General features: G+C 32.6%; 2 protein-coding genes across 4 annotated transcripts; both read right to left on the minus strand.

The window, feature by feature from the left end:
• Positions 1-3930: 3930 nt before the first annotated feature.
• Positions 3931-6952, minus strand: LOC111311841 (phenylalanine ammonia-lyase-like). The gene is made up of 2 exons (XM_022911602.2): positions 6391-6952; positions 3931-5811 (listed from the first exon to the last, which is right to left on the minus strand). Exons 1-2 carry the CDS (start codon positions 6810-6812, stop codon positions 4062-4064), a joined length of 2172 nt encoding a protein of 723 aa, XP_022767337.2. The 5' UTR covers positions 6813-6952; the 3' UTR covers positions 3931-4061.
• A 6650-nt stretch (positions 6953-13602) lies between these two features.
• On the minus strand, positions 13603-22597 carry LOC111311842 (ethylene-insensitive protein 2.2-like). 3 transcript variants are annotated; one of them, XM_022911605.2, is made up of 8 exons: positions 22407-22597; positions 20776-21603; positions 20100-20186; positions 19847-19957; positions 19556-19768; positions 18188-18370; positions 15370-18063; positions 13603-15024 (listed from the first exon to the last, which is right to left on the minus strand). In XM_022911605.2, exons 2-8 carry the CDS (start codon positions 21022-21024, stop codon positions 14635-14637), a joined length of 3927 nt encoding a protein of 1308 aa, XP_022767340.2. In that variant the 5' UTR covers positions 21025-21603; positions 22407-22597; the 3' UTR covers positions 13603-14634. The 3 variants fall into 3 exon arrangements, with proteins under 3 accessions (XP_022767340.2, XP_022767338.2, XP_022767339.2); XM_022911603.2 differs by having other exon boundaries at positions 18188-18373; XM_022911604.2 differs by having other exon boundaries at positions 18188-18373; positions 20776-21618.
• Between the last annotated feature and the right edge of the window lie 945 nt (positions 22598-23542).

Raw genomic sequence — 23542 nt, forward strand, 5'->3', positions numbered from 1 at the left:
TAAATCCATGGCAGCCAGGATCACACAACTAGCAATTTGGGACCACACTGCGTATCAAAATGATCCTATCAGGCAGGCAGGCAGGCAGGCACGCAGCAATTGCTTTCTTGTTTCTGGTAATACTTGATCTGCCACAAGACAAAGTGGCTTTGGAGTTGGACTACTAGGAAATTGTTGTAATAAGGAATTCATAATTCAGTTTTAACCGAATTAACATATTAAATTAAATTAATTTAATTAATTGATTAATTATCAAATTAATTTTTATTGATTTTAAAAAAATATTAATTTTTTATTAATAAAAAAATTAAATTAATCAAAATTTTAATCAAAATATTATAAAATTTATATATAAAATTAAAAATATATGAATTTGTCTACTTCATTTCAAGTTATTAAAGTTTTTAATTTAATACTTTAATGTCTTGAATATTTTTATTAGAAGATATAATTAATATGTTTCACATATAAAAAAATAAAAATTTAAAATATAAGTTAATTTAATAAATTTTATTATTTTATTAATTAATAATATTAAAAAATTAATTGAATTAATTTTAATCGATTAATTTTTAAAATTAAAAAAATTAATTCAATTAATTAAATTAAAATAATTTAATTTAATTAATTAAATTTTAAATAATTTAATTCAAAATTATTTATAAGAAAAACTCTAGTAATTATAAGTCAGACTCAGAACATCTTTTCTTACCTGAAATCAGCAATTCTTAAGACTCGAAAGAAGGAACCGTCAACTATCCTTCGCTCTTCAGACTTTCAAAGTTCAAATCCACGTTAAGCTCGTGTAGATTATGGTTTTAGTAAACTGGCAGGGTGCAGTTGTAGCTGATGTCAGCTTTAGTAACTGCCGGAAATGGCCAATGAGGAAAATAAATGCTCTTTTATTTATTATTTTTTTTTTCTCTCTGTTAGCTGCAACTGCACAACTTCTTTGCAAAATAAATGTGCTTTGGTGTGCATTACTGTGTCACGGGGGCCGAAAATTTAAGCCTAACTATTGTACAGTTTTAGGCGGGATCAAAGACTCGTGCGCTTTACATGACAACTACTTGGGCTAAAATTTTGTAATCCATAATATTAATAGAAGTGAAATTAAATAATAATTTAACATGATTCGATTTAATTAATTTATATTTATGAATAAAAAATAAGATCCATTAGTTATAAAAAATTACAAATATACATCAAATTATTAACTTTACTCAATAATTAATACTCATAAGACACTCTCAATATCCTTTAATGCTATGAAGTATTTTCAACCAAAACAAATACAAATCCAAATAAACACAAATCCAAATTCTTGTATACTCTTTCAACATAACCAAACATATACCCATATGCTCTTATACATTATACCTATATACTCATATGCTCTCATATATCATATATATGTAGACCCTCTCAGTATCCTCTAGTTCACTCATAAATAAACATACACATCCATAAGACGTAGAGCCTCAATCTCCTATGGGGTGTCTATCCTACAAAACCCTACAACTCTCTTACATTTTTTTCTCATATCTAACCTTGTAGACCTATAGAGACTTCACATATTTATAACCATACAAACTTGCTTATTAAGAATCTCTCTCCTCTTAGAATTCTTCTCCTATAAATTAAACTTGCTTGTTAAGAATCCATTTTCTTCTAGAATTCTTCTCTTGCAAGTCAAACCTACCTATTAAAAATCATCTTTCTCTTAGAATTCTTCTTTTGCAAGTCTTCTTATCCATCAAGTAATATCTGACAAATCTCAAACAAATCTCTAACAAATCCCAAACAAATCTCTTATGGGATTTGAGTCAATATTCTCAACAATCTCCACCTTGACTCAAATTTCATCAATCATATATCTTCATGCTAGATATACTTGGCTCCACCTGCAATGAAAGTCTCACAATCATTTTTTCTTCTCTTGTGTCTTCATGCTTCATACAAACTAATCATCAATCTTCAAAACTTAAACTCGAACTCTTCTCTTAAATCGAGCTCTTCTAGACTTGCTTCTTCCTATATCTCAAACCATGCACTTCCCACATCTTAAACCTTTAGCTCTTCTCACATCTCAAACTTTTAGCTCTTCCACGTCTCGAACCTTCGGCTCTTGTCACATCTTGAATCTTTAATTTTTCTCACGTTTCGAACCTTCAGCTCTGATATCACTTGTTGGGGAACACTACAGCTCTGATACTATTTGTTGGGCTAAAAGTCTTTAATTCAATCACACCAGCGGAAGCGAAATCAAACAATAAATCAAACACACAAGAGACAATAATTTAACGTGGTTTAATCCAATCAACTTACGTCAACGGATGAGAAACAAGTTTCACTAGTTGTAGAGAATTACAAACATATATCAAATCATCAACTTCACTCAACAATCAATACTCATAAGATATTCCCAATCTCTTATAATCCTATGAAGTATTCTTAACCCAAACAAACACAAACCTAAACCCTTGTGCACTCTTTCAACATAACCAAACACATACCCGTATGCTTCCATACATCATACCTATGTGAACCCTCTCAGTTTCCTCTAGTCCACTCACAAATAAACATACACACTTATAATACGTAGACCCTCAATACTCCTATGAGGTGTCTATCCTACAAAATCTTATAACTCTCTTATATTTTTTTCTCATATCTAATCTTATAGACCTGTAGAGACTTTACATATTTATAACCATACAAACTTGTCTATTAAGAATCCCTCTCCTTTTATAATTCATCTCCTGTAAGTTAAACTTGTCTGTTAAGAATCTTTTTTTTTTTAAAATTTTTTTTTTGTAAGTCAAATTTATCTATTAAAAATTTTCTTTTTCTTAGAATTCTTTTTTTGCAAGTCTTTTTGTCCATCAAATAATATCTGACAAATCTCAAATAAATTTTTAACAAATTTTAAATAAATCTCTTATGAAATTTGAGATAATATTTTTAACAATACGAACCAGCTTCTTTTTAATTATAATCAAAATCTTTGGAAATTGTGAATGTCAATGATTACCGAGGATTTCCAGGATCAGAGAATCCACGGCCAATACATTGCTTAACATATAGCAGTACAAATTTATGTCCTTTCATTTGTTATCTTGACTAGTTTTGTTTTGTCATTGGAGTTATTGAACATACCAGTATTAATGGATCGATTCTTATCAAAATTTCATAGTTAAGTAAGTTTGGATGAGAGTAATACTAATATGGATGACCTTTTGGAAAGTTCTCATGTTTTGCATTTTTTCCCTCTTTTAGAGGAGAGCCTTAGCGCAATTATCAGATTGTTATCATGTGACCTAAAAGTTATAAATTCCAGTCACGTAAATAATCATTGATAAAAATGCAAGATAAGATTGCATTCATTAAATCTTTTCTTAGATCCATGCATAACCAAAACTGTACACATCAAATTGCATTTTTTTTTTATTAGAATTATTGAACACACTTGTCACGTTTCTGGCATTTTTAGGTGGCCAAGCATGACCTCTCGGGGACCAAATGTATTAAAAAAAAGTTTGCCTTTGTGAAAACATGTAGGGAACCCCAAGTGGCTCTCATGAAAGTGCAACAAAGATTGGGAAAATGAAAAAGTAAAAAGATTGAGTTGATTTTATTACTTCAAGAATTTCTCAACATTGTAAGGATGAAGCTAGGAGTTATCTTCAGTTTCATTTCAAATATTACTAAAGTAAGGTTAAGTTTAAGAGTAGCAAGCAATCTACATCCTATTACTTTTTTTTGGTAAGTATGAGAATATCGGAAGAAATTGTAAATATTGAGATTTAAATCTAAATTTACTAGATGTTAAATTTAAAAAATGATTGAATGAATCAATTAAGTTAAGTTTCGGATTTAAGTTAATTCTACTATTTTGATAACTAAAAAATGAAAATTAAAGAGATGAAATGAGAAATAAACATGTTGCATATGCATTCATAAAATTAACATCTTTTACAAGGAAATCCAAAAAAAAAAAAAAGGTGAAACACAAAGAAAAGATCGAATAACAAATTTCAAAGATAAAAATGAAAAGCAAACTAGCAGATTGGAAGAGGGGCACCGTTCCATTCCTTAAGACATTCCAGCATTGGATCAACGATCTTCCCTTGGCACATAGCTGTGAACACCTTGTCAAACTCCTCACCAGGTGACTTGGCTTTTTCTCCGGTTAGCAGCCCTATTCCGAGCTCGTCCCTCACGAATTTGTACAATGGATAAGATCTGCATTCCTTGATCTTGTTAGGAATTGCTGCATTTCCATTTTCAAGTGAAACCCTTGCAGTCTCAACCTCCTTTGGCAAAAGAGCCTTTAATTCCTCTTCAAAAGCTGTGATCTTTTGGAAGATTGAGGTGCTTGCATTCTTCTCATTCTCACCATTTGTCATTGCATGCTCAACTAGTACTTGCCTCAGCTTTTGCATCAATGGATAGGTAGCACTGCAGGGATCATCAATATAGGCAAAGACATATTCGCGGTCCACAGCTTTGAGTAAATCTTTCTCACAGAATCTTGAAGGGTGAAGTTCACCGTTGGCACCAGTATTGAGGATTTTCTTAGCTATCTGGCTCACAGTGTTCTTCACTGTGTTCCTCATATTCTCTTCCAAATACCTCAAATCAATTGCTTGGCAAAGAGCTACCAAGAATGTAGAGGACATAAGCTTCAAGATATCAACAGCCTCAGCAGTTTTTCTTGAAGAGATTAGTCCCAAGGAGTTCACATCTTGGTTGTGCTGCTCAGCACTCTGAACATGGTTAGTGACAGGATTAGCTAGGTATTGGAGCTCAGAACAATATGAGGCCATTGCAATTTCAGCACCCTTGAAACCATAATCCAGACTTGGGTTCCTGCCTCCAGAGAGGTTTGATGGAAGACCATTGTTGTAGAAATCATTAACAAGTTCAGAAAATTGAGCAAACATAAGTTTGCCGATAGCTGCAATTGCCAAACGAGCATTGTCCATAGAGACACCAATTGGGGTACCCTGGAAGTTGCCACCATGTAATGCCTTGTTCCTTGAAACATCGATCAAAGGGTTATCATTGACAGAGTTAATCTCTCTTTCAATTGATTTGGTTGCTAATCTGATCACTTCAATCTGTGGACCAAGCCATTGTGGAGAAGTCCTCAGAGCATAGCGATCTTGTTTTGGTTTCTGCAGAGGGTCCATTTCATGCAATTTCTTAGCTGCTTTAACATAAGAGCTCCCGTCAAGAATGTGTTCCATTATGGCTGCAGCCTCAATTTGTCCCGGATGGTGCTTCAATTTATGTGTCAAATGGTCAGTGAATTCAGGTTTACCATTCATGACTTCAGCAAAAATTGCCGATAAAATTTCTGACAAAACAGCCAGAATGTTTGCTTCAAAAAGAACCATGGAAGCCAAGCCTGAACCAACTGCAGTGCCATTGACTAAAGCAAGGCCTTCTTTAGGCTGCAACACAAAGAACCCAGAATCAATACCGGCTAAACGAAAGGCTTCCTGGGCATCAAGGGATTCTCCATTGGGTCCAACAGCCTTGGAATTAGGCCTGCCAGTGAGCAATCCAGCGATGTAGGAAAGAGGAACAAGATCGCCGGATGCACTAATTGTGCCACGAAGTGGCAAGCATGGGGTGATGTTGCTGTTGAGAAGCTTGGTAATTGCCTCCAGAATTTCAAATCTGATGCCAGAGTATCCCTGGAGGAGGGTGTTGATCCTAACAAGCATAGCTGCTCTGCTTGCTGAGTGAGGAAGTGTGTGGCATGACTCAGTTCCATTGCCAAAGATCCCAGCATTCAAGAACCTGAAGCAACAAAACAAATTTAATTTTACAGATAAAGCCATATTTCAATTTGTGATTTGAAAATGAATTAACATAGAAAATTATACTTAAATTGGGTGATCTGTTTTAACCAAATTTTTTAATCTAAAGAAACATACTGTGGTGATGGACAAATTTTATCCAATTGCCTATTCACCATGAATAAATTTGCCATAAATGCCCACTACTTTGTGATAACAGTCTTAGCTACCTTGACATAATTAACATTTTCATGCTCTTTCCGAAAATAGTAAGCCACCTTGACAACTCAGGATAATTGACATAGTAGATTAGTAGTACATATTTAATACACTTAACTCGGTTATAACCCAGCCCACTGGGCCGAGTCAACTCAACTGCCGTCCAGTTTGGACTACTTCAACGAAGACGATTTTAAATCCATCCCACAAAACTACAAAACTATTCCTTTCTTACTACAATGCTACGAGTTCGGAAATGAGTCAAATAGGACGGTTGAACTGAGTTTGAGAACAGAGTTGCATGCAAGCACGAAATTTCCAGTTTCCAGTTTGTAGTTAATTTGGGTAGTTTTTAACTTACCTAATGAGCTCTTTTTGAAGGGCAGCTCCTTGCTTGGTTCTTCGATGAGAAGTAGCACCAAAACCAGTAGTAACACCATAGCTGTCAGTGCCTTTGTTCATGCCATCAATGACCCAATCAGCACTAGCCTTAACACCAGCCCTTGCATCCTCTGAAAGCTCAACCTTGACAAGCAAGTCACGTGTAGCAATGGCTGCAACTTGAGAAATTGTCAAGGTCTCACCACCAAGTTTCACCAAAGGCTTCCTATACTCAGCTACCATACGTTTCACTTCATCCAAATGGCTTCCCTTGAGTGACTCAGCTGCAACACCCCAGTTCAAAGGGTCGACTACACCACCCTTTGTAGCAGCAGTAGTAGTAGTCGTGCAAAAACTCTCCAAAGACCCGTTTGAGTGACCATTTTGAGCGATCGTCTCCATATTAAAAAAAAATGACCCAAATAAAGAATGACCCAGAAAAGATTTGAAGTTGTTAATTTACAAAAAGTGTGGTTTGAGAGAGGAAATGACAGGATCAGCTCAAGTGGTTTTTTTTTTTTTTTTCCTTTCGTTTCCTTCCTGAAGAGAGAAGGGAAAAGAAAGGTGGTTTAAATAGAGAAAGGGTCGGGAAGGGAAGGGACGGGGAAGGGGTGAGTGAGTTGGTAGGTAAGCATAAGGGGTGGCAAAGGGGGAGAGGGAAAAGGCTTTGGGTTTGTTGAGATTAAAGAAAGGCCATTGATCCATAAATGATCGAAGGGTAGAAAGAAAATAGCCCGAACTAGATTTGGATCATTGAGGGCAATGAAAGAAAGAAAGAAAGAAAGAAAGGTGAAAGTTTGACTCGTGAAAGTTGTGGTGGCTGGTGATATGAGCAGAGTATTTGGTTGGTAAGAATTGAGGGGGGAATGCTTGAATGCATGTTTGAAACCTTATAGTCCCACGCCACGACCTCATTCCTCCTGATGGGTAGGTTGCATAATATATTAAGTTATAATTAAGGGTTTATTTGGATAGTAAGATTGAAAATAATATTGATAGTGAAATTAATTATTTATAATAAAATTGAATATTATGATGATAAAATTAAAATTAATAATACCGTAATTATATGTTTTTGTCCAATTATAACGATGATGAAATTAAATGACATTGACAGACGATTATCTCATTAAAATAGTCAACTATTAAAAAATATCCTGTAGGTCTAAAACAATTGGCCATTAATTTTTTTTTTCTAATTGAAAATTGGCCGTGAGATTTTTTGCCTCCAATTGCATTATTGGGGTGTATTTTTTTTTTATTCGAATTCCATTTTGCATATCTTTCTTAACTTTTTTAATCACTAGGGTAAAGAAGTGAAGACCATCACAGCGGTGCATTTGGTACAATCATTAAAATTCTTATGGATTACATATTTGTGAGTAATCAGACAGTTGTTGAATCATAAAATTAGATTCAAAAGAAAGAACTTACAAGATCCAGTTAGCAAGTTAAATATGCCTTTGCCCTTAATTTCATAACCTTATAAATTTTTTTTTCACCAATCGGAACTTAAACTAATCCGAAAGCTGCCAAAATCAGTTCATGGACAACAATATTTCATTGGGCATCGTGCTTGTTGATTTCCCATAGGGATCCTACGATCGTTTTTAGTGCAGTCAGTCCAATGCCATGCCGGTTCCTTTGTACTTTCTCGTTCTAGACCAACATTTGGCTTACTTCTAATGTATATTCCTTTGTAATTCTCCTTTTAACTTATACATTTACCATATAATATAACTCTGAAAGCTTCCACGATTTGACTTGTTTTATTAGTTTTTAGCTTGACGGGGATCGAGTCGAACAGATTATACTTTGCTTTAATTTTTGCTTGTTTTATTCTAATTAAAAAAATCGTTACAATATTTAATTTTGCTTTCAACATTATTTTTCGTTTCATTAAAATTAATTTTATCATTTATCCAAACGAACTCATGATATTTGTTTATAATAAAGATAAGTTTATTACTTTATAAATTGGATTTTGAATCTCAAGCTAATTTAAACTATATACTTCTGTGGGGTTTTGGGGATTTTTACTGTACAAAAAAGTAACCAGTAAAAATAGTAAAAAAAAAATTATAAATATTAAAATTTGATCTTGTACATGAGTTAAACTCCAAATTTATACACAACTAAAAAATCATACGTATGTATACGTATGTAGACTGCGTATGTTGAAGCAAATGAAAATTTATGGTAACTCCATTTTTGTTGAGTTTTGGGTGACATTTTGACCCTGTTCAATCTAAGCTTATTATTAAATGCCTGGTACTAATTATAATAAATATGGGACCAAAGAATAAATAAAAATGGTCCCCATCTAGAATGAGACCAGCCATTATATAGAGTAGACGGCAACTTGTGGGCCATTCCTTCTAAGATTGGGCCTAATACTATAGCACAAAGAGTATAAATTGCTTATTAAAAATATGTAATTATCCTTTTTTTTTAATTTTTGGTCTAAATGCAATTATCCTCTTAGCAGCTAAAAACCCACTCATTTCTAGTATTTTCTCGTCTCGTTTGTTTATTCTTTTTACTAATATTATCGTGGCCTTTTCTACTTAGCAACAAGCAAGTGCAGATTCTTCTACTAATTTACAAAGAAGAAGAGGCTATTAGTTGAAAAAAAAAAAAAAAATAGCACCAACTGTGGGCTTGGGTTGTTAAAACATTTTTTTCAAAGGATGTCCTAAGAAAAAAAAATTGAATGCATTGATATTTAAATTTTAAATTTATTAAATATATTTTTAAATATTGATGAATAAATTTAATTAAGTAACGAATTCAAAAATTAAACATTTGGCCAAGGTTAATTTTTGGTTTTTTTAATGCCAAGGTTTATAATCGTTAAAAGCATTGATTAATGAATTAACCGTCCTCATGAATTTTTATTTTTTTTTGTCTCAAAGGAAAAGCTTAGCATTTAAAAATTCGAAACCCCAAATTGAATGTCTTGATTTCAAATTTTGCAAAGAAAAGAAAATCCCTTATTATATAAAAAATAAAAAAAATTGAGCTTAATAGTATTTTCAGATGATCACCTCTTCATTACAACCTTTTCTAATCCTTTTTAATGTTTCATTTTTTTCGAACATGAGAATCATCAGACATATGCTACCTTAAAAACCAATTTTATTATTTATTTATTTATTAGATAAATAAATTATTATTTCACATATATTATTTTTCTATGTAAAACTTCTCTCGCTGGTTAAAACAACAATATACTTTAATTTCTAAAGAAATATAAATAAAAAAAAAGATATTTTTGCTATGTTTGTTGAATACAAAATCACTATTAAAAAAACCATGTGCAGAGTTTTTCCAGCCACTTTCGTGCCAAGTTTGGTCAAGATTGAAAAATGCTTTGTTTTATAGTTAGGCTAAGTCATGCTTGAGTTCATAAATAAAAGTCGTTGAATTTGAAAGAAAATTAAATAGAAATTAAAAAAAAAAAAAGAAAAAGAAAAATGGTTAGATCCAAAGAGCTCTTTTTCAAACATTGTTTGTTGAGCTAACACTAATCTAGCTTGACGCAATTCTTCAGCCCATTCTCCTTTAATGGTAGGTAAAAAAACAGCTGCTTAGCTACAATAAAATATAACACACTTCTTCATTTCATATTTGGATAATATTTTCTTTCCTTCAGTTAATTTATTTTTTAAGTATAAATGAATCAAATGCGAATAAATTTTATTATATTCCTTTAATGGTAGGCCAAAGGCAAAGGGCTAGAAAACAGCAAAACGACATAGATTTTTCTAGTTTTCTCTCCTGCATGGTAGAATTTGCTGAAAATAAAAAATATATATTATAAATTTTATTTTCTGTAATAAAATTTTTTTTCAATAAATGGTAAAATCTTAAAAAGAAATTTTAAAAATCAATGACATTGGAATTAAGTGAGCTTGGCTGTTTTAATTTTCAAAAATCGAATTAGGTTGTTGCAGCCAAAAAAGGAAAAAAAATTGTCCTGATTTGGAATTAAATTTAATATATGTACTTGGGATTTATTTTACTTGTAATATTGTAGAAATATATGACAGCGACTTCATTGATTCACTTAAGAAACAAAATGTAATTTTCTGATCAATAAATTAAACAAGATACACATATAACATTAAATAGTTAAATTGAAGCAAAATCATTCTAGTAATACTTCTTTTTTTTTTCGCTACATAAAATTTAAATAAATAAATTTTTAATTTTTTAAATTAAAATAAAATATATTGTATCTCGAGATTAACATTAATAAAAAATCAGAATTGATGAAATTTATAAACTCCAAAATTATTTATTTACGTCGAAACAAGCAAATCTATCAATGGAATGATCAAGCATCAACCCTTTGCATTAAAAAAAAAATGGCATATATGTTGCACGTGCTATTGGCAATCTTACAGTAAAAGCAAGATGCAAGATTTGTTATGTCTAGCCGACATGTGAACACTTCTAAGGTTATAAAATCAGAAGATATATACAAGACATGCAATGAATGAAAAATCAGTAGGTTGCTGGGTAGCTGTTTTATATTATTGTATGTATTTCTGTACATGAGATGGTGCTATTAATGAAGGACAGTGGTAGGTTTGGAAGTTGTGGTTCACGTGACTTCGGCCTAGCTGCCAGCTGCCGATCCGTACTTCAAACTTCACCTACTGCCTGTTTACTTCATTTAAGATTGTATAGCGACTTCGTTTCGGCAACTGTGTATTAATATTCCATGGCTACAACTTAGTTTGCTTCATGTCCATAAGCTTTCATAGATGTGACGTACGGTCGACAATATATAGAGCTAGCTGCAGCCAAAGATATCAACAACTTCACACTTCTAATATAAATATATATATATATATATATATTTGCAATGAATATACATGCAGAAGCTCGGAGATTGGAGTTCAATGGTTGATCTTGATCTTTAATTTTGAGGGAGTGAAAATAATAATTTATAATAATGTTTTTAAAGAAATATCAAATCTATTAATAATAAAATATAAATACAAATATATAATAACAAAACTTATAATTATAAGTATATTAATTTGTAAATATATATACAATAATAACAATAACAACACACTAAACTTTATATTTCATATTCTAAAATTATTTGTATGAAAAACTAATAAAAAAATCAAATTAAGTTATAGTTTAAATTTTTTTGCGCTATTTATTTCTTTCAATAATTACTTTTTCATCTGATTCCTTAATTATCATGTAAATATATATAATAAAATGAGTATATTAAACAATTGGTTTTATGATTTCTAATTATAAATCACTAATAATATTCTTTACAAAAATAAAATCATTATTTTTTTTTGCAATATTATACATTATTTAATAATATTTAATATTTAAAGTATTAAAGTGAAAATCACAAAAATATTTTTCTAAATAAATTAAATTTTAAAATAATAAAGGAAATATTTGATAAAATAAATTAAAACCTTCTAATTTTTAACATAGTATTTTTATATTATGAAAAATGAAAATGTATTTAAACTAAGTATATTAATTATTTTGACATGTAACAATTTTCAAATAAAAGGAGCATGTAAAATATAGTAAATTGATTAAAAAAAGAATCACAATTAGATATTTGTCAAGTTAATTTTTGTTATTATAATATTTGCAAAATATAATTACAAAATTTATTTGTATCTAAATATTACAACTCTTAATTTCAAAAAAAAATTATAATTCTTTAAGTTGTGTTTACTTATTATAAATAATTTTCAGTTAAAATTAAAAATAAATTTGTCAACATTATATTTTCATAAACATATAAATTTAAGCTTAATAATAATTTAAGTGAATTGAGTGATGGATATGTGGGCCTTAATCTCTAGACCAAGGTTTGGGGTTTCATAGAAATTGAGTTTTTCATAGGTCGACTCAAGCCCGGTTGATTTTCGAACATTTTTATCTAAAACTTATTCTGCCTGGTGCAATAAATTGAAAATTTTTTTAAAAATATTTTAAAAATATTTAAAAATTAAATTTAAATTTAAAATATTTTTTCTTCATTAAATAATATCTCGGACAGAGCCTAACTCAAGTTTCAAACGTTTTGTCCAAAGTCTGGCCCGTGGAAAAACCTAGCCCACCAAATTAAAAATATTTGTATGTCAGGAGTTCGGATATGGTTTTTTTTTTTTTTGGTCTTGCTGCTATTTTTATTATAATTTTGTTTAAGTTATAATTATATAATTATTAAATAATTAATTAATAATTAATAAATTAAAATATAATTAAATAATCAAACCTACACACAATTTGACTGGAATATAAAATTTTAGTTTTCTAAAATTTTCTTCTTGCTACTAAATCAAAACTTAATTAACCTATTCTTGTTATAATTAAGTTATATTATAAAGTTAATTTGTTTGTCATCCATATCAGTACTTTAACGCAAATATGAGTGTCGGTTATGAATATATATCTTAAATGATTATTTTTATTTTTTTAATGTATATAAATTTTGATAAAAAAATGCAATTTAAAATAAAAATTTATGAATATTTTTAATTTCAAATATGTTAAATCAAATTGGCAAAAATTATCATATTATTTTGATCCAAATTAATTATGAATTTAATTTTGATAGAAAATAAAAAATATATAAAATTTATATTGATGTAAATGAATATACTCTAAAACATAAATATTAAAAAAAAAAGATAAACATAGATAGTCATACACTTTATTACTATGGTCGTCTTTAATGATTATTTCTTTGTTTAATTAAAGAAAAAGTAAGAAAGAGAGAGAGAAATATAAAAGTATTTGGTTATTGTGTCTTTCATCATCTATAACTATATATAATCTTTCTAAAAAAATCATAGTTTTTGGCGAATATTCCAATTACTGATATGTTGTTGGAATGGGAATCAACAATTGATGATCCAATCATGGGCAAAAGAAAATAAAAGTAGAATTGATGCTAAAACAAATGGGTAAGGGCCATTCGCCATTGCATCTGTTTCTCTGTTACCTTATTTTGGTGTTTTAATTTTGTAGGCCTTTTTCCTTGAGTGTTGGGTTTCAAATCTGGCCTTATTCCGAGAAGAATGTAGGAGGGGTAATTGACATTTCTATTGGAGGAAACCCACTCACCGGGGAACAGATGTAAGCACATAAATTATAGCTCAAATTTCATGTAAATGCTTCAGGCTTCAGATTCAAAAGAAGAAAAGAGAAAATATTATTCAATGTAGACTTGGAAAGTAGGAATATCATATAACTTGAAGCTGAATTTTTTGCACAACTGACCAAATATTAAGCGAAGTAAAATGAAACCCAAAATGTTACACTATTATGCAAAGCCAAACTTTCAGCAACACTAAACCTCGGATGATTTTCCTTGTGGGGGTGCTGAAGGTGAGGCTGGAGCTGAACCTGGTGGCGCAGGTGGCCCAAAATATTGGGGAGGTCTTTCACTTTGACCCTGAGCTCTACCCAGAAGATAAAATGCAAGGGCTAGGATCAAGATGAGCAAGATCAATGGAAAAGATAACACTAGAACATAACCCATCTTGCAAAGAGCAGCTCGATTTCAATGGCAGATGGGCTATATCCCTTTCTTAAATTGAATTAAGTTGCTTTTCCTTTCTTCTTTCCTTCACTGCTCTTTTTAAACAGAGAAATCTGGAGAAACTGGTGGCAGCAGATAAAAGTACGCGTATCAAATATCATCCACGTGTCTCCACACTACTCAAGTTTTATGGCCGCCTTATTTAATGAACTTTGTTTTCTGGGTAAGTTCTAAAAATCCATAGTCCAAATTTCAGCCACAAAACACTTTTCTGATCAGCACACCAAGTTAGAGCTCTAATCCAACAAGTTCAGTTCAGACACAATAATACTGCCAATGCAGGCTACCAAATGTTGCAGAATGAGCCAAGTGAAAACCCAGAGAGATTACAAACAGACTTTAGTAACTAAAAACTACATTGCTATAGGTCAATTTCCACCTTCCTTCTAATCCATTTTCTTTAATTCAGCTGCAATTAAAACACATCCAGAGAACTTTTATCCGAAGTATATATCACATATATGGAAATAAAAATTGCAGCGCTGACTTTTAATACACGAGGTAGAAGGGGGAGGAAAGAAGTGGGGGTTGGTTTTGACAGTCCTGTAAGAAAATGAGCTGCCTTTCAAAATCAAAACAGCTCAACAACCGTGACATAGAGGAAAACTGGAATGAAAGCTATGAACTGTAAGAAGCCACCATTGGAGCTGATGTCGGAACCTTGCGTGATCCAGATCCCTCATGGGTGCCAACTGGTTTGTTGGACAATCGTCGCTTGTAGCGTTTAAGGACAGATGCCAAGTTCTCTTTTCCCTTTGGAAAAGCTACATCACCAGCAGCAGTACCTGTTCGACCCTTGCGGTAAGATATAGCAGTCTCCACATCCTTTATCATATCCAAGAGCGTAGCTGCAGTTGTACTCTTGCCCCTGCCAGGTTTTGCAGCTGGGGGCAACATTCCATTTGAAACAGAAGGACTTGATCTCTGCTGATATTCTGCAGGGATTTGAACGCAGAAGCATGGGGACATTGGGGATCGAGGCTTTGAAAATGCAATATCAATCACACCCTGTTAACGAGAATGATCACTGTTAATTTCATCAAAATAAAGGAGAAACCAACAGAAAAAGTATCACAAACTCTTCAGCCCAAAAAAAAAAAAATCCAAAAAATCAGCTATCAGGCATAGGCTCTCTGAAATAACACTTGCAATCAATTTTCCAATGAGGAAACCTACTAATACATAAACATACAACTGTAGCTGTGACAATTTAAAAAGAAACCAATCATGAATAATACCCTGAGAACGACACTCCTTAATACTCAAATGCTAGGAGAACAATAATCAGAGTCAACAATTTATATTATGGATACATGCATTAACTAGATAAGGAAGCAACTACAAAAAATATACCTGGAGACGATTAAGCACGTAAGTGTATTTTCCCCACAGCTCTGGTCGGCTTTCCATCAGCGAAAGATCAAGTATTCGGTGAATGCACCACACTCCGAAGCTTATTATCAAATCCACTTTCCAAATACAACCCTCCCCACAATGAGGAACTGATGAAATTGAAAACTTGGTAAAACTTGCCTCAACACTCTTTGGTGTAGAACCATACCTCCCTTCAGAAGACAAGTATTGAGGTTCACCCAGCTGAACAACCTGGTTCATCTCTCTAGCTTCAGCATCATAAAGAACTCTCTCCCTTGCTGCTACACGATCAATTAAATCTTCATCAGCTCCATCATTTTGTCCAAACAACCAGTCAGACCCATCTAATTTCAAGAGCCTTACTATACAATGTCGGAAAGATTGAAGAAGCTTGGACTCTAAATCCACACTAGAAGCAGTATCCTGAGTTACTGAGTTCAACCCACTTCCACATGCTTCACTGCCAGCAATGCATCTTTTCTCAGCTATGCCAAACTGCTCAAAAGGCTGTCTAGACCAAAGGGATCCAGTGTCTGAACTTGAACTCAACTGTAGGGGCAAAACATCTCTGTAAACCTTTAATTGAGAAGGCTCATTAAAGGCCAATGGAACTCCTGCCCTTGAACCAGCATTTGAATACATGGATGTTTCATAATTTGTCCGACCAATGGACGACCCATATCCAATGGAATTGTCCCACTGAGCACTCTTCTCAGACATGTATGGATCCTGATGAGGAACAGAGAGTCCAGAAATGTCCGGTAAGCTATGATACTTCTTTGCATTGAGTGATATCCCAGAATTATCATTAGTTCCAGAGGAACTGATGTCATAATAAGATCTTTGGGATTGTAATGGACTATTTCTAGAAACTGAAACATTCTGAAATCCAGGGGCTTGAGCAGGAGTTATCCCTTTTTGCAATTTTTGCCCTAATGTGAAACCCAAGGAGTCTCCATAATTTGTAGTGCCCAGGGCAGGAGACTTTGATGCTAGCAATTCCATTTGACCATTTGAGCAAATGGAGCTTCTATCCTTAGCAATTCGATTGAGATAAGATGCAAACTGATATCCATGCACTGTAGCTGGTTGATAATCCCATGCATCAGCAGATGGTGCAGCACGCAAACTAGAGAACCTCCTTTCACCAGAATCAACATTACAGCTTGAATTTTGAACATAAGTATCCGATAACTGCATGTGGTTTGACCACAAGGATGAAGATCCTCTTGAATAACCATACGATGAATCAATACTATTTTGCACCTTCAGTTGCTTCGAAGAGTCATACAGACTTGAATTAATAAGCACATCAGATCCCCTTCCTCCTACTGAAGGCAAATACCCACCATAATCCTTCCCAGTTGTATCCACTTTTAATGGTTTTGAATCAACGCCTAATAATACATCTAATTTCTTCACCTTTGCTTCTTGGGTAGGTTGCCCATGAAAATCATACAATTGGCCCCAAAATTCATCAAGAATGGCAGCTAATTGACGCCTTGCAGTGCGACCTAATCCTGCTAATCTAGAGAGGCTCCCAGTACCATTCCCACCATCCTCACTTTTACCACTAAGGCTCCTGAATGAAGGAGGGCCATCTGGTGTTAAAGAGGAAATACTTCCGGAAGGAGGTTTGGATGGCTCTTCAGGCTCCAACGCATCTCCATCATCATCATCTTTTTCAATCTGCAGATCTCCCTCTAAACTCACTGTTTTCTCCACAGGGTTCATTGATTCAATCTTCAGAGTCCTGGTGCCTGGTGAATCATCATCTAAAACCTCATTAACTACAGTGGAAGCTGACTCAATTATGGATGCTGACTCCTGGGTGTTACAGACTGAGGGGCTAGTATATATACTATTAGAAGAGTTCTCATTAACAGTAGTCAAAGGTATTTCCTGGTCAGACTCCATAATTGTTTCAGGCAAATCCAGATCATACTTTGAAAAGGATAAATCTGAATGACTTTCAATAGACTTTTCTGGTTCTGATGATCTTTCCTGCATATGAGCAGCTTCCTCAATATGATATCTAGTTTCATTTAAATCATTTTCCTCCCTCTCTATAGCTGCCTCAGAAACAGTTCTGTTCAAATCCCATTTCCATGCATGAGCTTCAATTCTGGAACTAGCAGATTTTAAAGGAGTAGCTGCTAGCCAGAGCATCAAAGAAAATGATGTGCAAGCAGTAACAAGAAGAATAACAAAAGGAACAGACATGCTAATCCCAGCATTCAAATTAACAACCCAATCACTATTTCCAAATATCATTTCTACCACAAAAATTATCTTTAGGCCCACCATCCCCATGAATGTTACCAGTGCTAGGAACTCCATAATTGGAGAAATCTTATAGACACCCATAATTGGTCTTGATGAGGCAATCCGAAACAGGGGGATCACTGAAGATGGAAGCAGAAGAGCTACCATAACCTGAGCAAAGATTAGCAACTGATATATCCCTCCAGCTCCAGAAGTCCAAAAACAATAAAGAGCTGGCACGATTGCTATAATTCGAATTGTTGCACGATGAAGCCAACCCGGTATGTCAAGCCCAAGGAAATCATTCAAGACTACTTGCCCACCAAGATTCCATGTTGATGCAGTGATTTGATTAGATAAGAACATAACCAACAAAAAGACTAAGGGCATCATACCATTCCTAAACACCTGTTTTAATCATTTTTTAAAGGAATTTATTAATGTCCACACATAAATTGAATTGTTGAGGAATATTTAAGCATGATTCTTAAAAGCCATCATAACCAATAGCTTATCAGAAAAGAGAAAAAACCTGTTCCATTAGTGACATTGCATCCTGAAAAGTAACCAAGACATCGCCTGCATTGTAGAACACATTTGCAGCTGAACTCATCCACACGAAATTTACTAGATAAATAACGCTGAAGACGCTTAAGATGGCAAAAAGATGATAGTGACATAAGGCACTCTTAGAAATATTTGGTGGTCCCTGATGCTGCTGTGAACATGAGAACAAAATTTAAGAAAATTTACAATGAATCACACCATCACTTATAAACTCCAGAAAAGTGCAGAAGCATACAGAACCAAATGAATTTGCATGCATAAAATAGATAAGATGCATAAATTTGTGCCACAGTTTGAGAATGGTATGCCTAAAAAATTTAAGCATGGTGTAATAAACATCAACCTAACTTACATTTGAGAATGAGTCACAAGTATAAAACCCCGTCATGTAAGAAAAAAACTAGTAAAGCAACAAAAACTCCAAAAAAAACCAGCAAACAGCATAAAACAATCCACCTCGTTTACTCTTTGCAGCCATGCCTCAAATACAACAAGGTATGCAACATGATCTACAAAAAGTGACTTTGGCAAACAGGAAGAAAGAAAACTGGAGGAAAATCGTGATAACTATTACTTTGAAATACATGCAGTCAAAATATGATTCACACATTCTAAACAGGTTGCCATATAACAAATTCAGGCTAAAGCAATAATGAAAACAGCAAGTGGTCTGAAAAATTATATATTTCTAATAAGCAAGAAAAACAAAGGCTAAAAATCTAAACAAAGAATAAGAATTGACAAGAGAAAATCAACTTAAGTATTAGTACAGTTGAGCCAAAATCAACTGCCAGCTTATCATATATATTAGTATGATGTTGTTTCTCCTTCATATAAATGCCGACTAAAAGGTTCTATGAATCAGATCTTATAACAGTTCAGGTGGATAGCAGTATTTTACAGCAGACATATATTCAAGTTGGATAAAAACTTCTCACTAATATTATCATCTCAACAAAAATTAATACTTGCCAAACTTAAGGTTCAGTTTAGCAGAATGAATAAAAACTCGAAGTAATAAAGAAAAATATAAAAAAAAAAAAACTCAAGCACAATAAAAATTATACATGCTTATCAATGGCATGAGTTAAAAACATATACAAACACCTTTGAGTCAGAATGCGGGGAATCAAAAAATTACAAGGACATCACCCATGCGCAAAGATTCTAAAAAGGCTTCTAAAATCCAAGTATTGTCAGAAAATAGCAGATTGTTAGTGAAAATAAATTTCCAAACAATAAAGGATTCCCCAGTCCATTGAAATCCAAAATAAGATGCCCATACACAAGAGTCATGTACATACACACATATACACAGTCCAACGAGAGATACCTGAACAATAGAAGAATGTAGATAAAAATTGTGAGGCATGATGCTTGCTCCAAGGAGACTCATCAGGGCAAATGCATTCTCCCCGCTCAACTTTGCTAGCATCCCAGTCATGGAAAGAGAAATTTCTGGCTGACTGATGAGTACTCCAGAAATATAAGAAAGCAATACGAAACCCGCTGCATAGATGCATAGCAAACTTGCCCTGCAGTGATCCTAAATATTGAAAACTGATTAGATTGCTGATGATATTGCAAGAGAAAGATTGAGCAATAAAAGAAACAGTTCACTTACCAGGAGAGTGGCAAAAACTGGGAATAAAACAGCATCAAGACCAGCTAAAAGAATACCAGTGGATAGATCGACCCCAGAGAGAAGATTAATCCCATGTGCAACACCCAAAACCTGGTAAAATAAGGACATTTGTTGTGAAAATAAACAAATATCATTCTATAAAGTACAAATCATAAATTACAGCGGCCTTTGTTCCATCATAATTTGGTAAAGGCAGCCAAGTATTATAGAAGCTCATCAATGAGAAAAATACCATGGTAAGGTCCAAAACAACCACAGAAAGCTCTGCTTGAACTCCTAAGAATATACGAGTCAACTTGTCATACTCATCACTGCAAATCTATCATCACCAAAAAGTTATAAAAAAATAAGTACCATGAAAAGAGCAAAAGAGACATCACAAAAACACACACATCCCTATGCACATAAACATCCCTGATTAATTGATTATAGATAAACACTTAATTATAGATAAATAAGCATGCACACAAAAAAATACAGTTTTGACACTTCTTAATCTAGGTGGGAAAAATGATTAAACAACTTATATTTGCAAAAATAACTACATTATTTTGTTACTTCTTTTACACTTTTATAAGTACATGGGTAAAAATAATAGGCTGTCAAAGAAATTGTGTCTTATAAACAGAATAAGTCCTAATGTTTTATAGTTAAAAAGAACCAACTTGGCCCTGTCCTCTACATTCATTGCTCTCCAATATTTTCTCATTTACAATATGTCACATATTTTTCATTGTAGTCAGCACTGATTAGTTGGTACAAGCTCTATTGGGTTCTCTCTCTCTCTCTCTCTCTCTCTCTCTCCCTCCCTTATGTACGTGATAAAATCACATGAAACAACCATACAGCCAAAGAACAGGAGAAAAAATTCTTGTAATAAGCACAAGCACAAAAAGAATGAACTGTACCTGAGCAAGATCTCGTCCGGTCACAACACCAATTCGAGCTGACAGGTATTGACACAAAATGGCGGCACAATTAAAAAGAACCATGGGGGCCACCAGATCAAAACCAAACCGTGCACCTCCATCAACAGTCACAACCCACTTTCCAAGGTCAACATATCCAACTGATATTAGAAGAACAGGTAAAACAACAGGAAGCATCTGATGAAGAACATCTGATTGGTGTTTAGTGTTCCCTGTCTCAGCTTCCATGTTGTTAAGTAACAATTTGGATGATATACAAGTTACAATGCAGTACAGAATCTAAATAACTCTTCAGAATAAATAACCTCCAATGCTCAAGAAGATGCACAATTACATGGTTGCTCAAAATTACTGAATCTCCTGTGGAGAAATGCTACAGCAGGACATTAGTAACTTATTTGACTAAACATGATTTCCCAAGATAAAGCAAAAAATCTGGTCCATTTTCTCCAAAGCTTGCTAGCAAAGGAATGTACATCTAACAAAAGCCCAGGCACAGCAGGACTAGCGGGCATCTAAAATGCACGTTCTCAGAATCATTGCCATGGCAACTGCTACCAGAGCGAAATTCCAGCCCCAGCTGCAATCAGGAGATATCAACCTAATTCTTGCAATCCTATCCACTAACACACTACTGTTGAGACCCTATGTAATTTCCTGGCCATGTCCCTGATACAAGTTGATTATTCCAATTCATGCAGGACTTTTACCAATAACTTGAATCAGCATAAAATGACAGACAGTCTCAGCTGCAATCCAAGAAAAAGAACAACAAATAATCCAAACAAATTCCTCCTTTGAAGGCACCTGCTAAGTCAAAACCTGTCTCAGATCAGTCAAACTGGATAATCTAACATCAACCTTAGAATATAAACAAAAGACAGGGAAGTCAAAGTACCAAAATCAACATCTAAAATAAAGTACAATCAAATTGTAGTATAAAATCACGATTAAGCCATTTGGCTAAGCTTCAAAACACAATATGTTCCAAATCCAGAGACAAAATCATCAGCAAGTCCTTTTGCAGTGAACCTCGTATGTTTCAGCAACCGGTATAGTTAACCAGTGCTTTCACAAGAAAAGAAAAAAGTAAACTGTGAATTAATTCAAGCAGGCAAGCATTAAACATCATCACAAATTTACTTTCCAAACTAAGTTTCACCATTAATGCAAATCAAATAAAGATCAGTACACAAAATAAATAACCAAAATGAATCTAATAACAACTCCATCCAAAACCACAAACCCCAAAAAATCCCACACGAAAAATGCAAAATAAAAACTTAACTTAAAAACCCAGCTCAGATCTTACTAAACATCACAAAGCAAGCAAAAGTGCAAAACCCCACCCAAAAAAAAACCCCCCCCCAAAATGAACTAAACACCCAGGAAGCTAAAATGAATAAAAATCAAGTTCCATGGATCTGATTCAGCTGAACTTAAAAAAAAAAAAAAAAAAAAACGTTTTGCACAAATTCAAGGTAGATTTACATAAAAGAAGAAACCAAAAACCAAAAACCAAAAAAAAAAAAAGAAATTAAACAAGGAAAGCTAAATAAAAACATAATTGGATTAGGGTTTTGAGAGGTAAAGAAATGTTTTGATTTTACCTTATGGTAAAGTTCATGAGAAGGTTGTTTTCTTGAGCTTATCTACTATCCTTTTCTCTGCAATCTCTATCTCAGTTTGAGTTTTGACAAAGTAGATCTTAAGAAAGAGGCCTTTTCCTCAAACCACGGCTTGTTTCTTCTTCTTCACAAACAGAGAAAGAGAGAGAAAGTGAGAAAGAAATAGAGAGCTCAGTTTTCAGAGAGAGATAGATATTTATATATGATTCAAGGGTGTGGGCTCTTTTCAGCCATGTTGAAGAGAGAGGAAATATATATTTTAAATATAAAAAAGAAAAAAGAAAAGTTTTACCGCTAATCAAAGCTAAGAAATCGAAGAAAAAAAATATGTTAGAAACCCTTAAGAGACAACAATTCACGTTTTCTTTTTCTTTTTTTATTTTCTTTTTTATGTCTATAAAATATCATAAATATAACTTTTCTATTTTTGTCCTTAATTAAATATCTTTTAATTTAAAAAATCCTTTAAAGGAATTTTTTCTTATAAAATACAAAAAGATTACTTATTTTTATTTTCTGAATTTGAAAATTTTTAATTTTTTAATTTTGTATGTTTTTGTTATTGATAGCAAATATATATATGATTTGTATAAATATGATAATTTTAAATATAATAAAATAAAATATATTTTATATTTAATATGTTACACGAATTTTAATAAAAAAATATTTGTATTTATATATTTTATATTATAAACATAATACTATATAAATTATTAAATTTATTTAAATGAAATTTGCACTTTTGGCTTCTAATATGTAACAATAATTGAGTCCAACCAATGTTGCTTTGGCTTTTTTTACCACTAGCACGCCTCCATGGGACTTCCTGTAGCTTTTTTTGTTTTTTTTTTTAAATTATTTTAGGCAAATTTTAAAATAAATAAATAAAAAGTGATCCATTCTAAATTTTACCTGAGTTTTGAATCATATAAAATCATTTACATTAATTAAAATGAATTAAAATATAAGAATATATCATTTTTAAAAAAGAAATAATAATAATTCACACAATATATATACCATAAATTTCTTTAAAATTTTGAAGAATAATGGTTTTTTTTTTTTATAAATAATTTTAGAACCCAAGGAATTTTAATTTTAAAACAAGTTTTTAT

This window comes from Durio zibethinus, chromosome 1, assembly GCF_047325235.1.
Source record: "Durio zibethinus cultivar Kanyao isolate XHJ-2024 chromosome 1, ASM4732523v1, whole genome shotgun sequence".
NCBI lineage: Eukaryota > Viridiplantae > Streptophyta > Magnoliopsida > Malvales > Malvaceae > Durio > Durio zibethinus.

Coding starts and splice junctions, on each gene's coding strand:
- LOC111311841 (XM_022911602.2), bottom strand. CDS start 6,812: ATGGAGACGATCGCTCAAAATGGTCACTCAAACGGGTCTTTGGAGAGT. Junction 5,812..6,390: donor CTTCAAAAAGAGCTCATTAG/GTAAGTTAAAAA, acceptor TTGTTGCTTCAG/GTTCTTGAATGCTGGGATCT.
- LOC111311842 (XM_022911603.2), bottom strand. CDS start 21,024: ATGGAAGCTGAGACAGGGAACACTAAACACCAATCAGATGTTCTTCAT. Junction 18,064..18,187: donor CAATGTCACTAATGGAACAG/GTTTTTTCTCTT, acceptor TGATTAAAACAG/GTGTTTAGGAATGGTATGAT. Junction 15,025..15,369: donor ACGTGCTTAATCGTCTCCAG/GTATATTTTTTG, acceptor TCTCGTTAACAG/GGTGTGATTGATATTGCATT.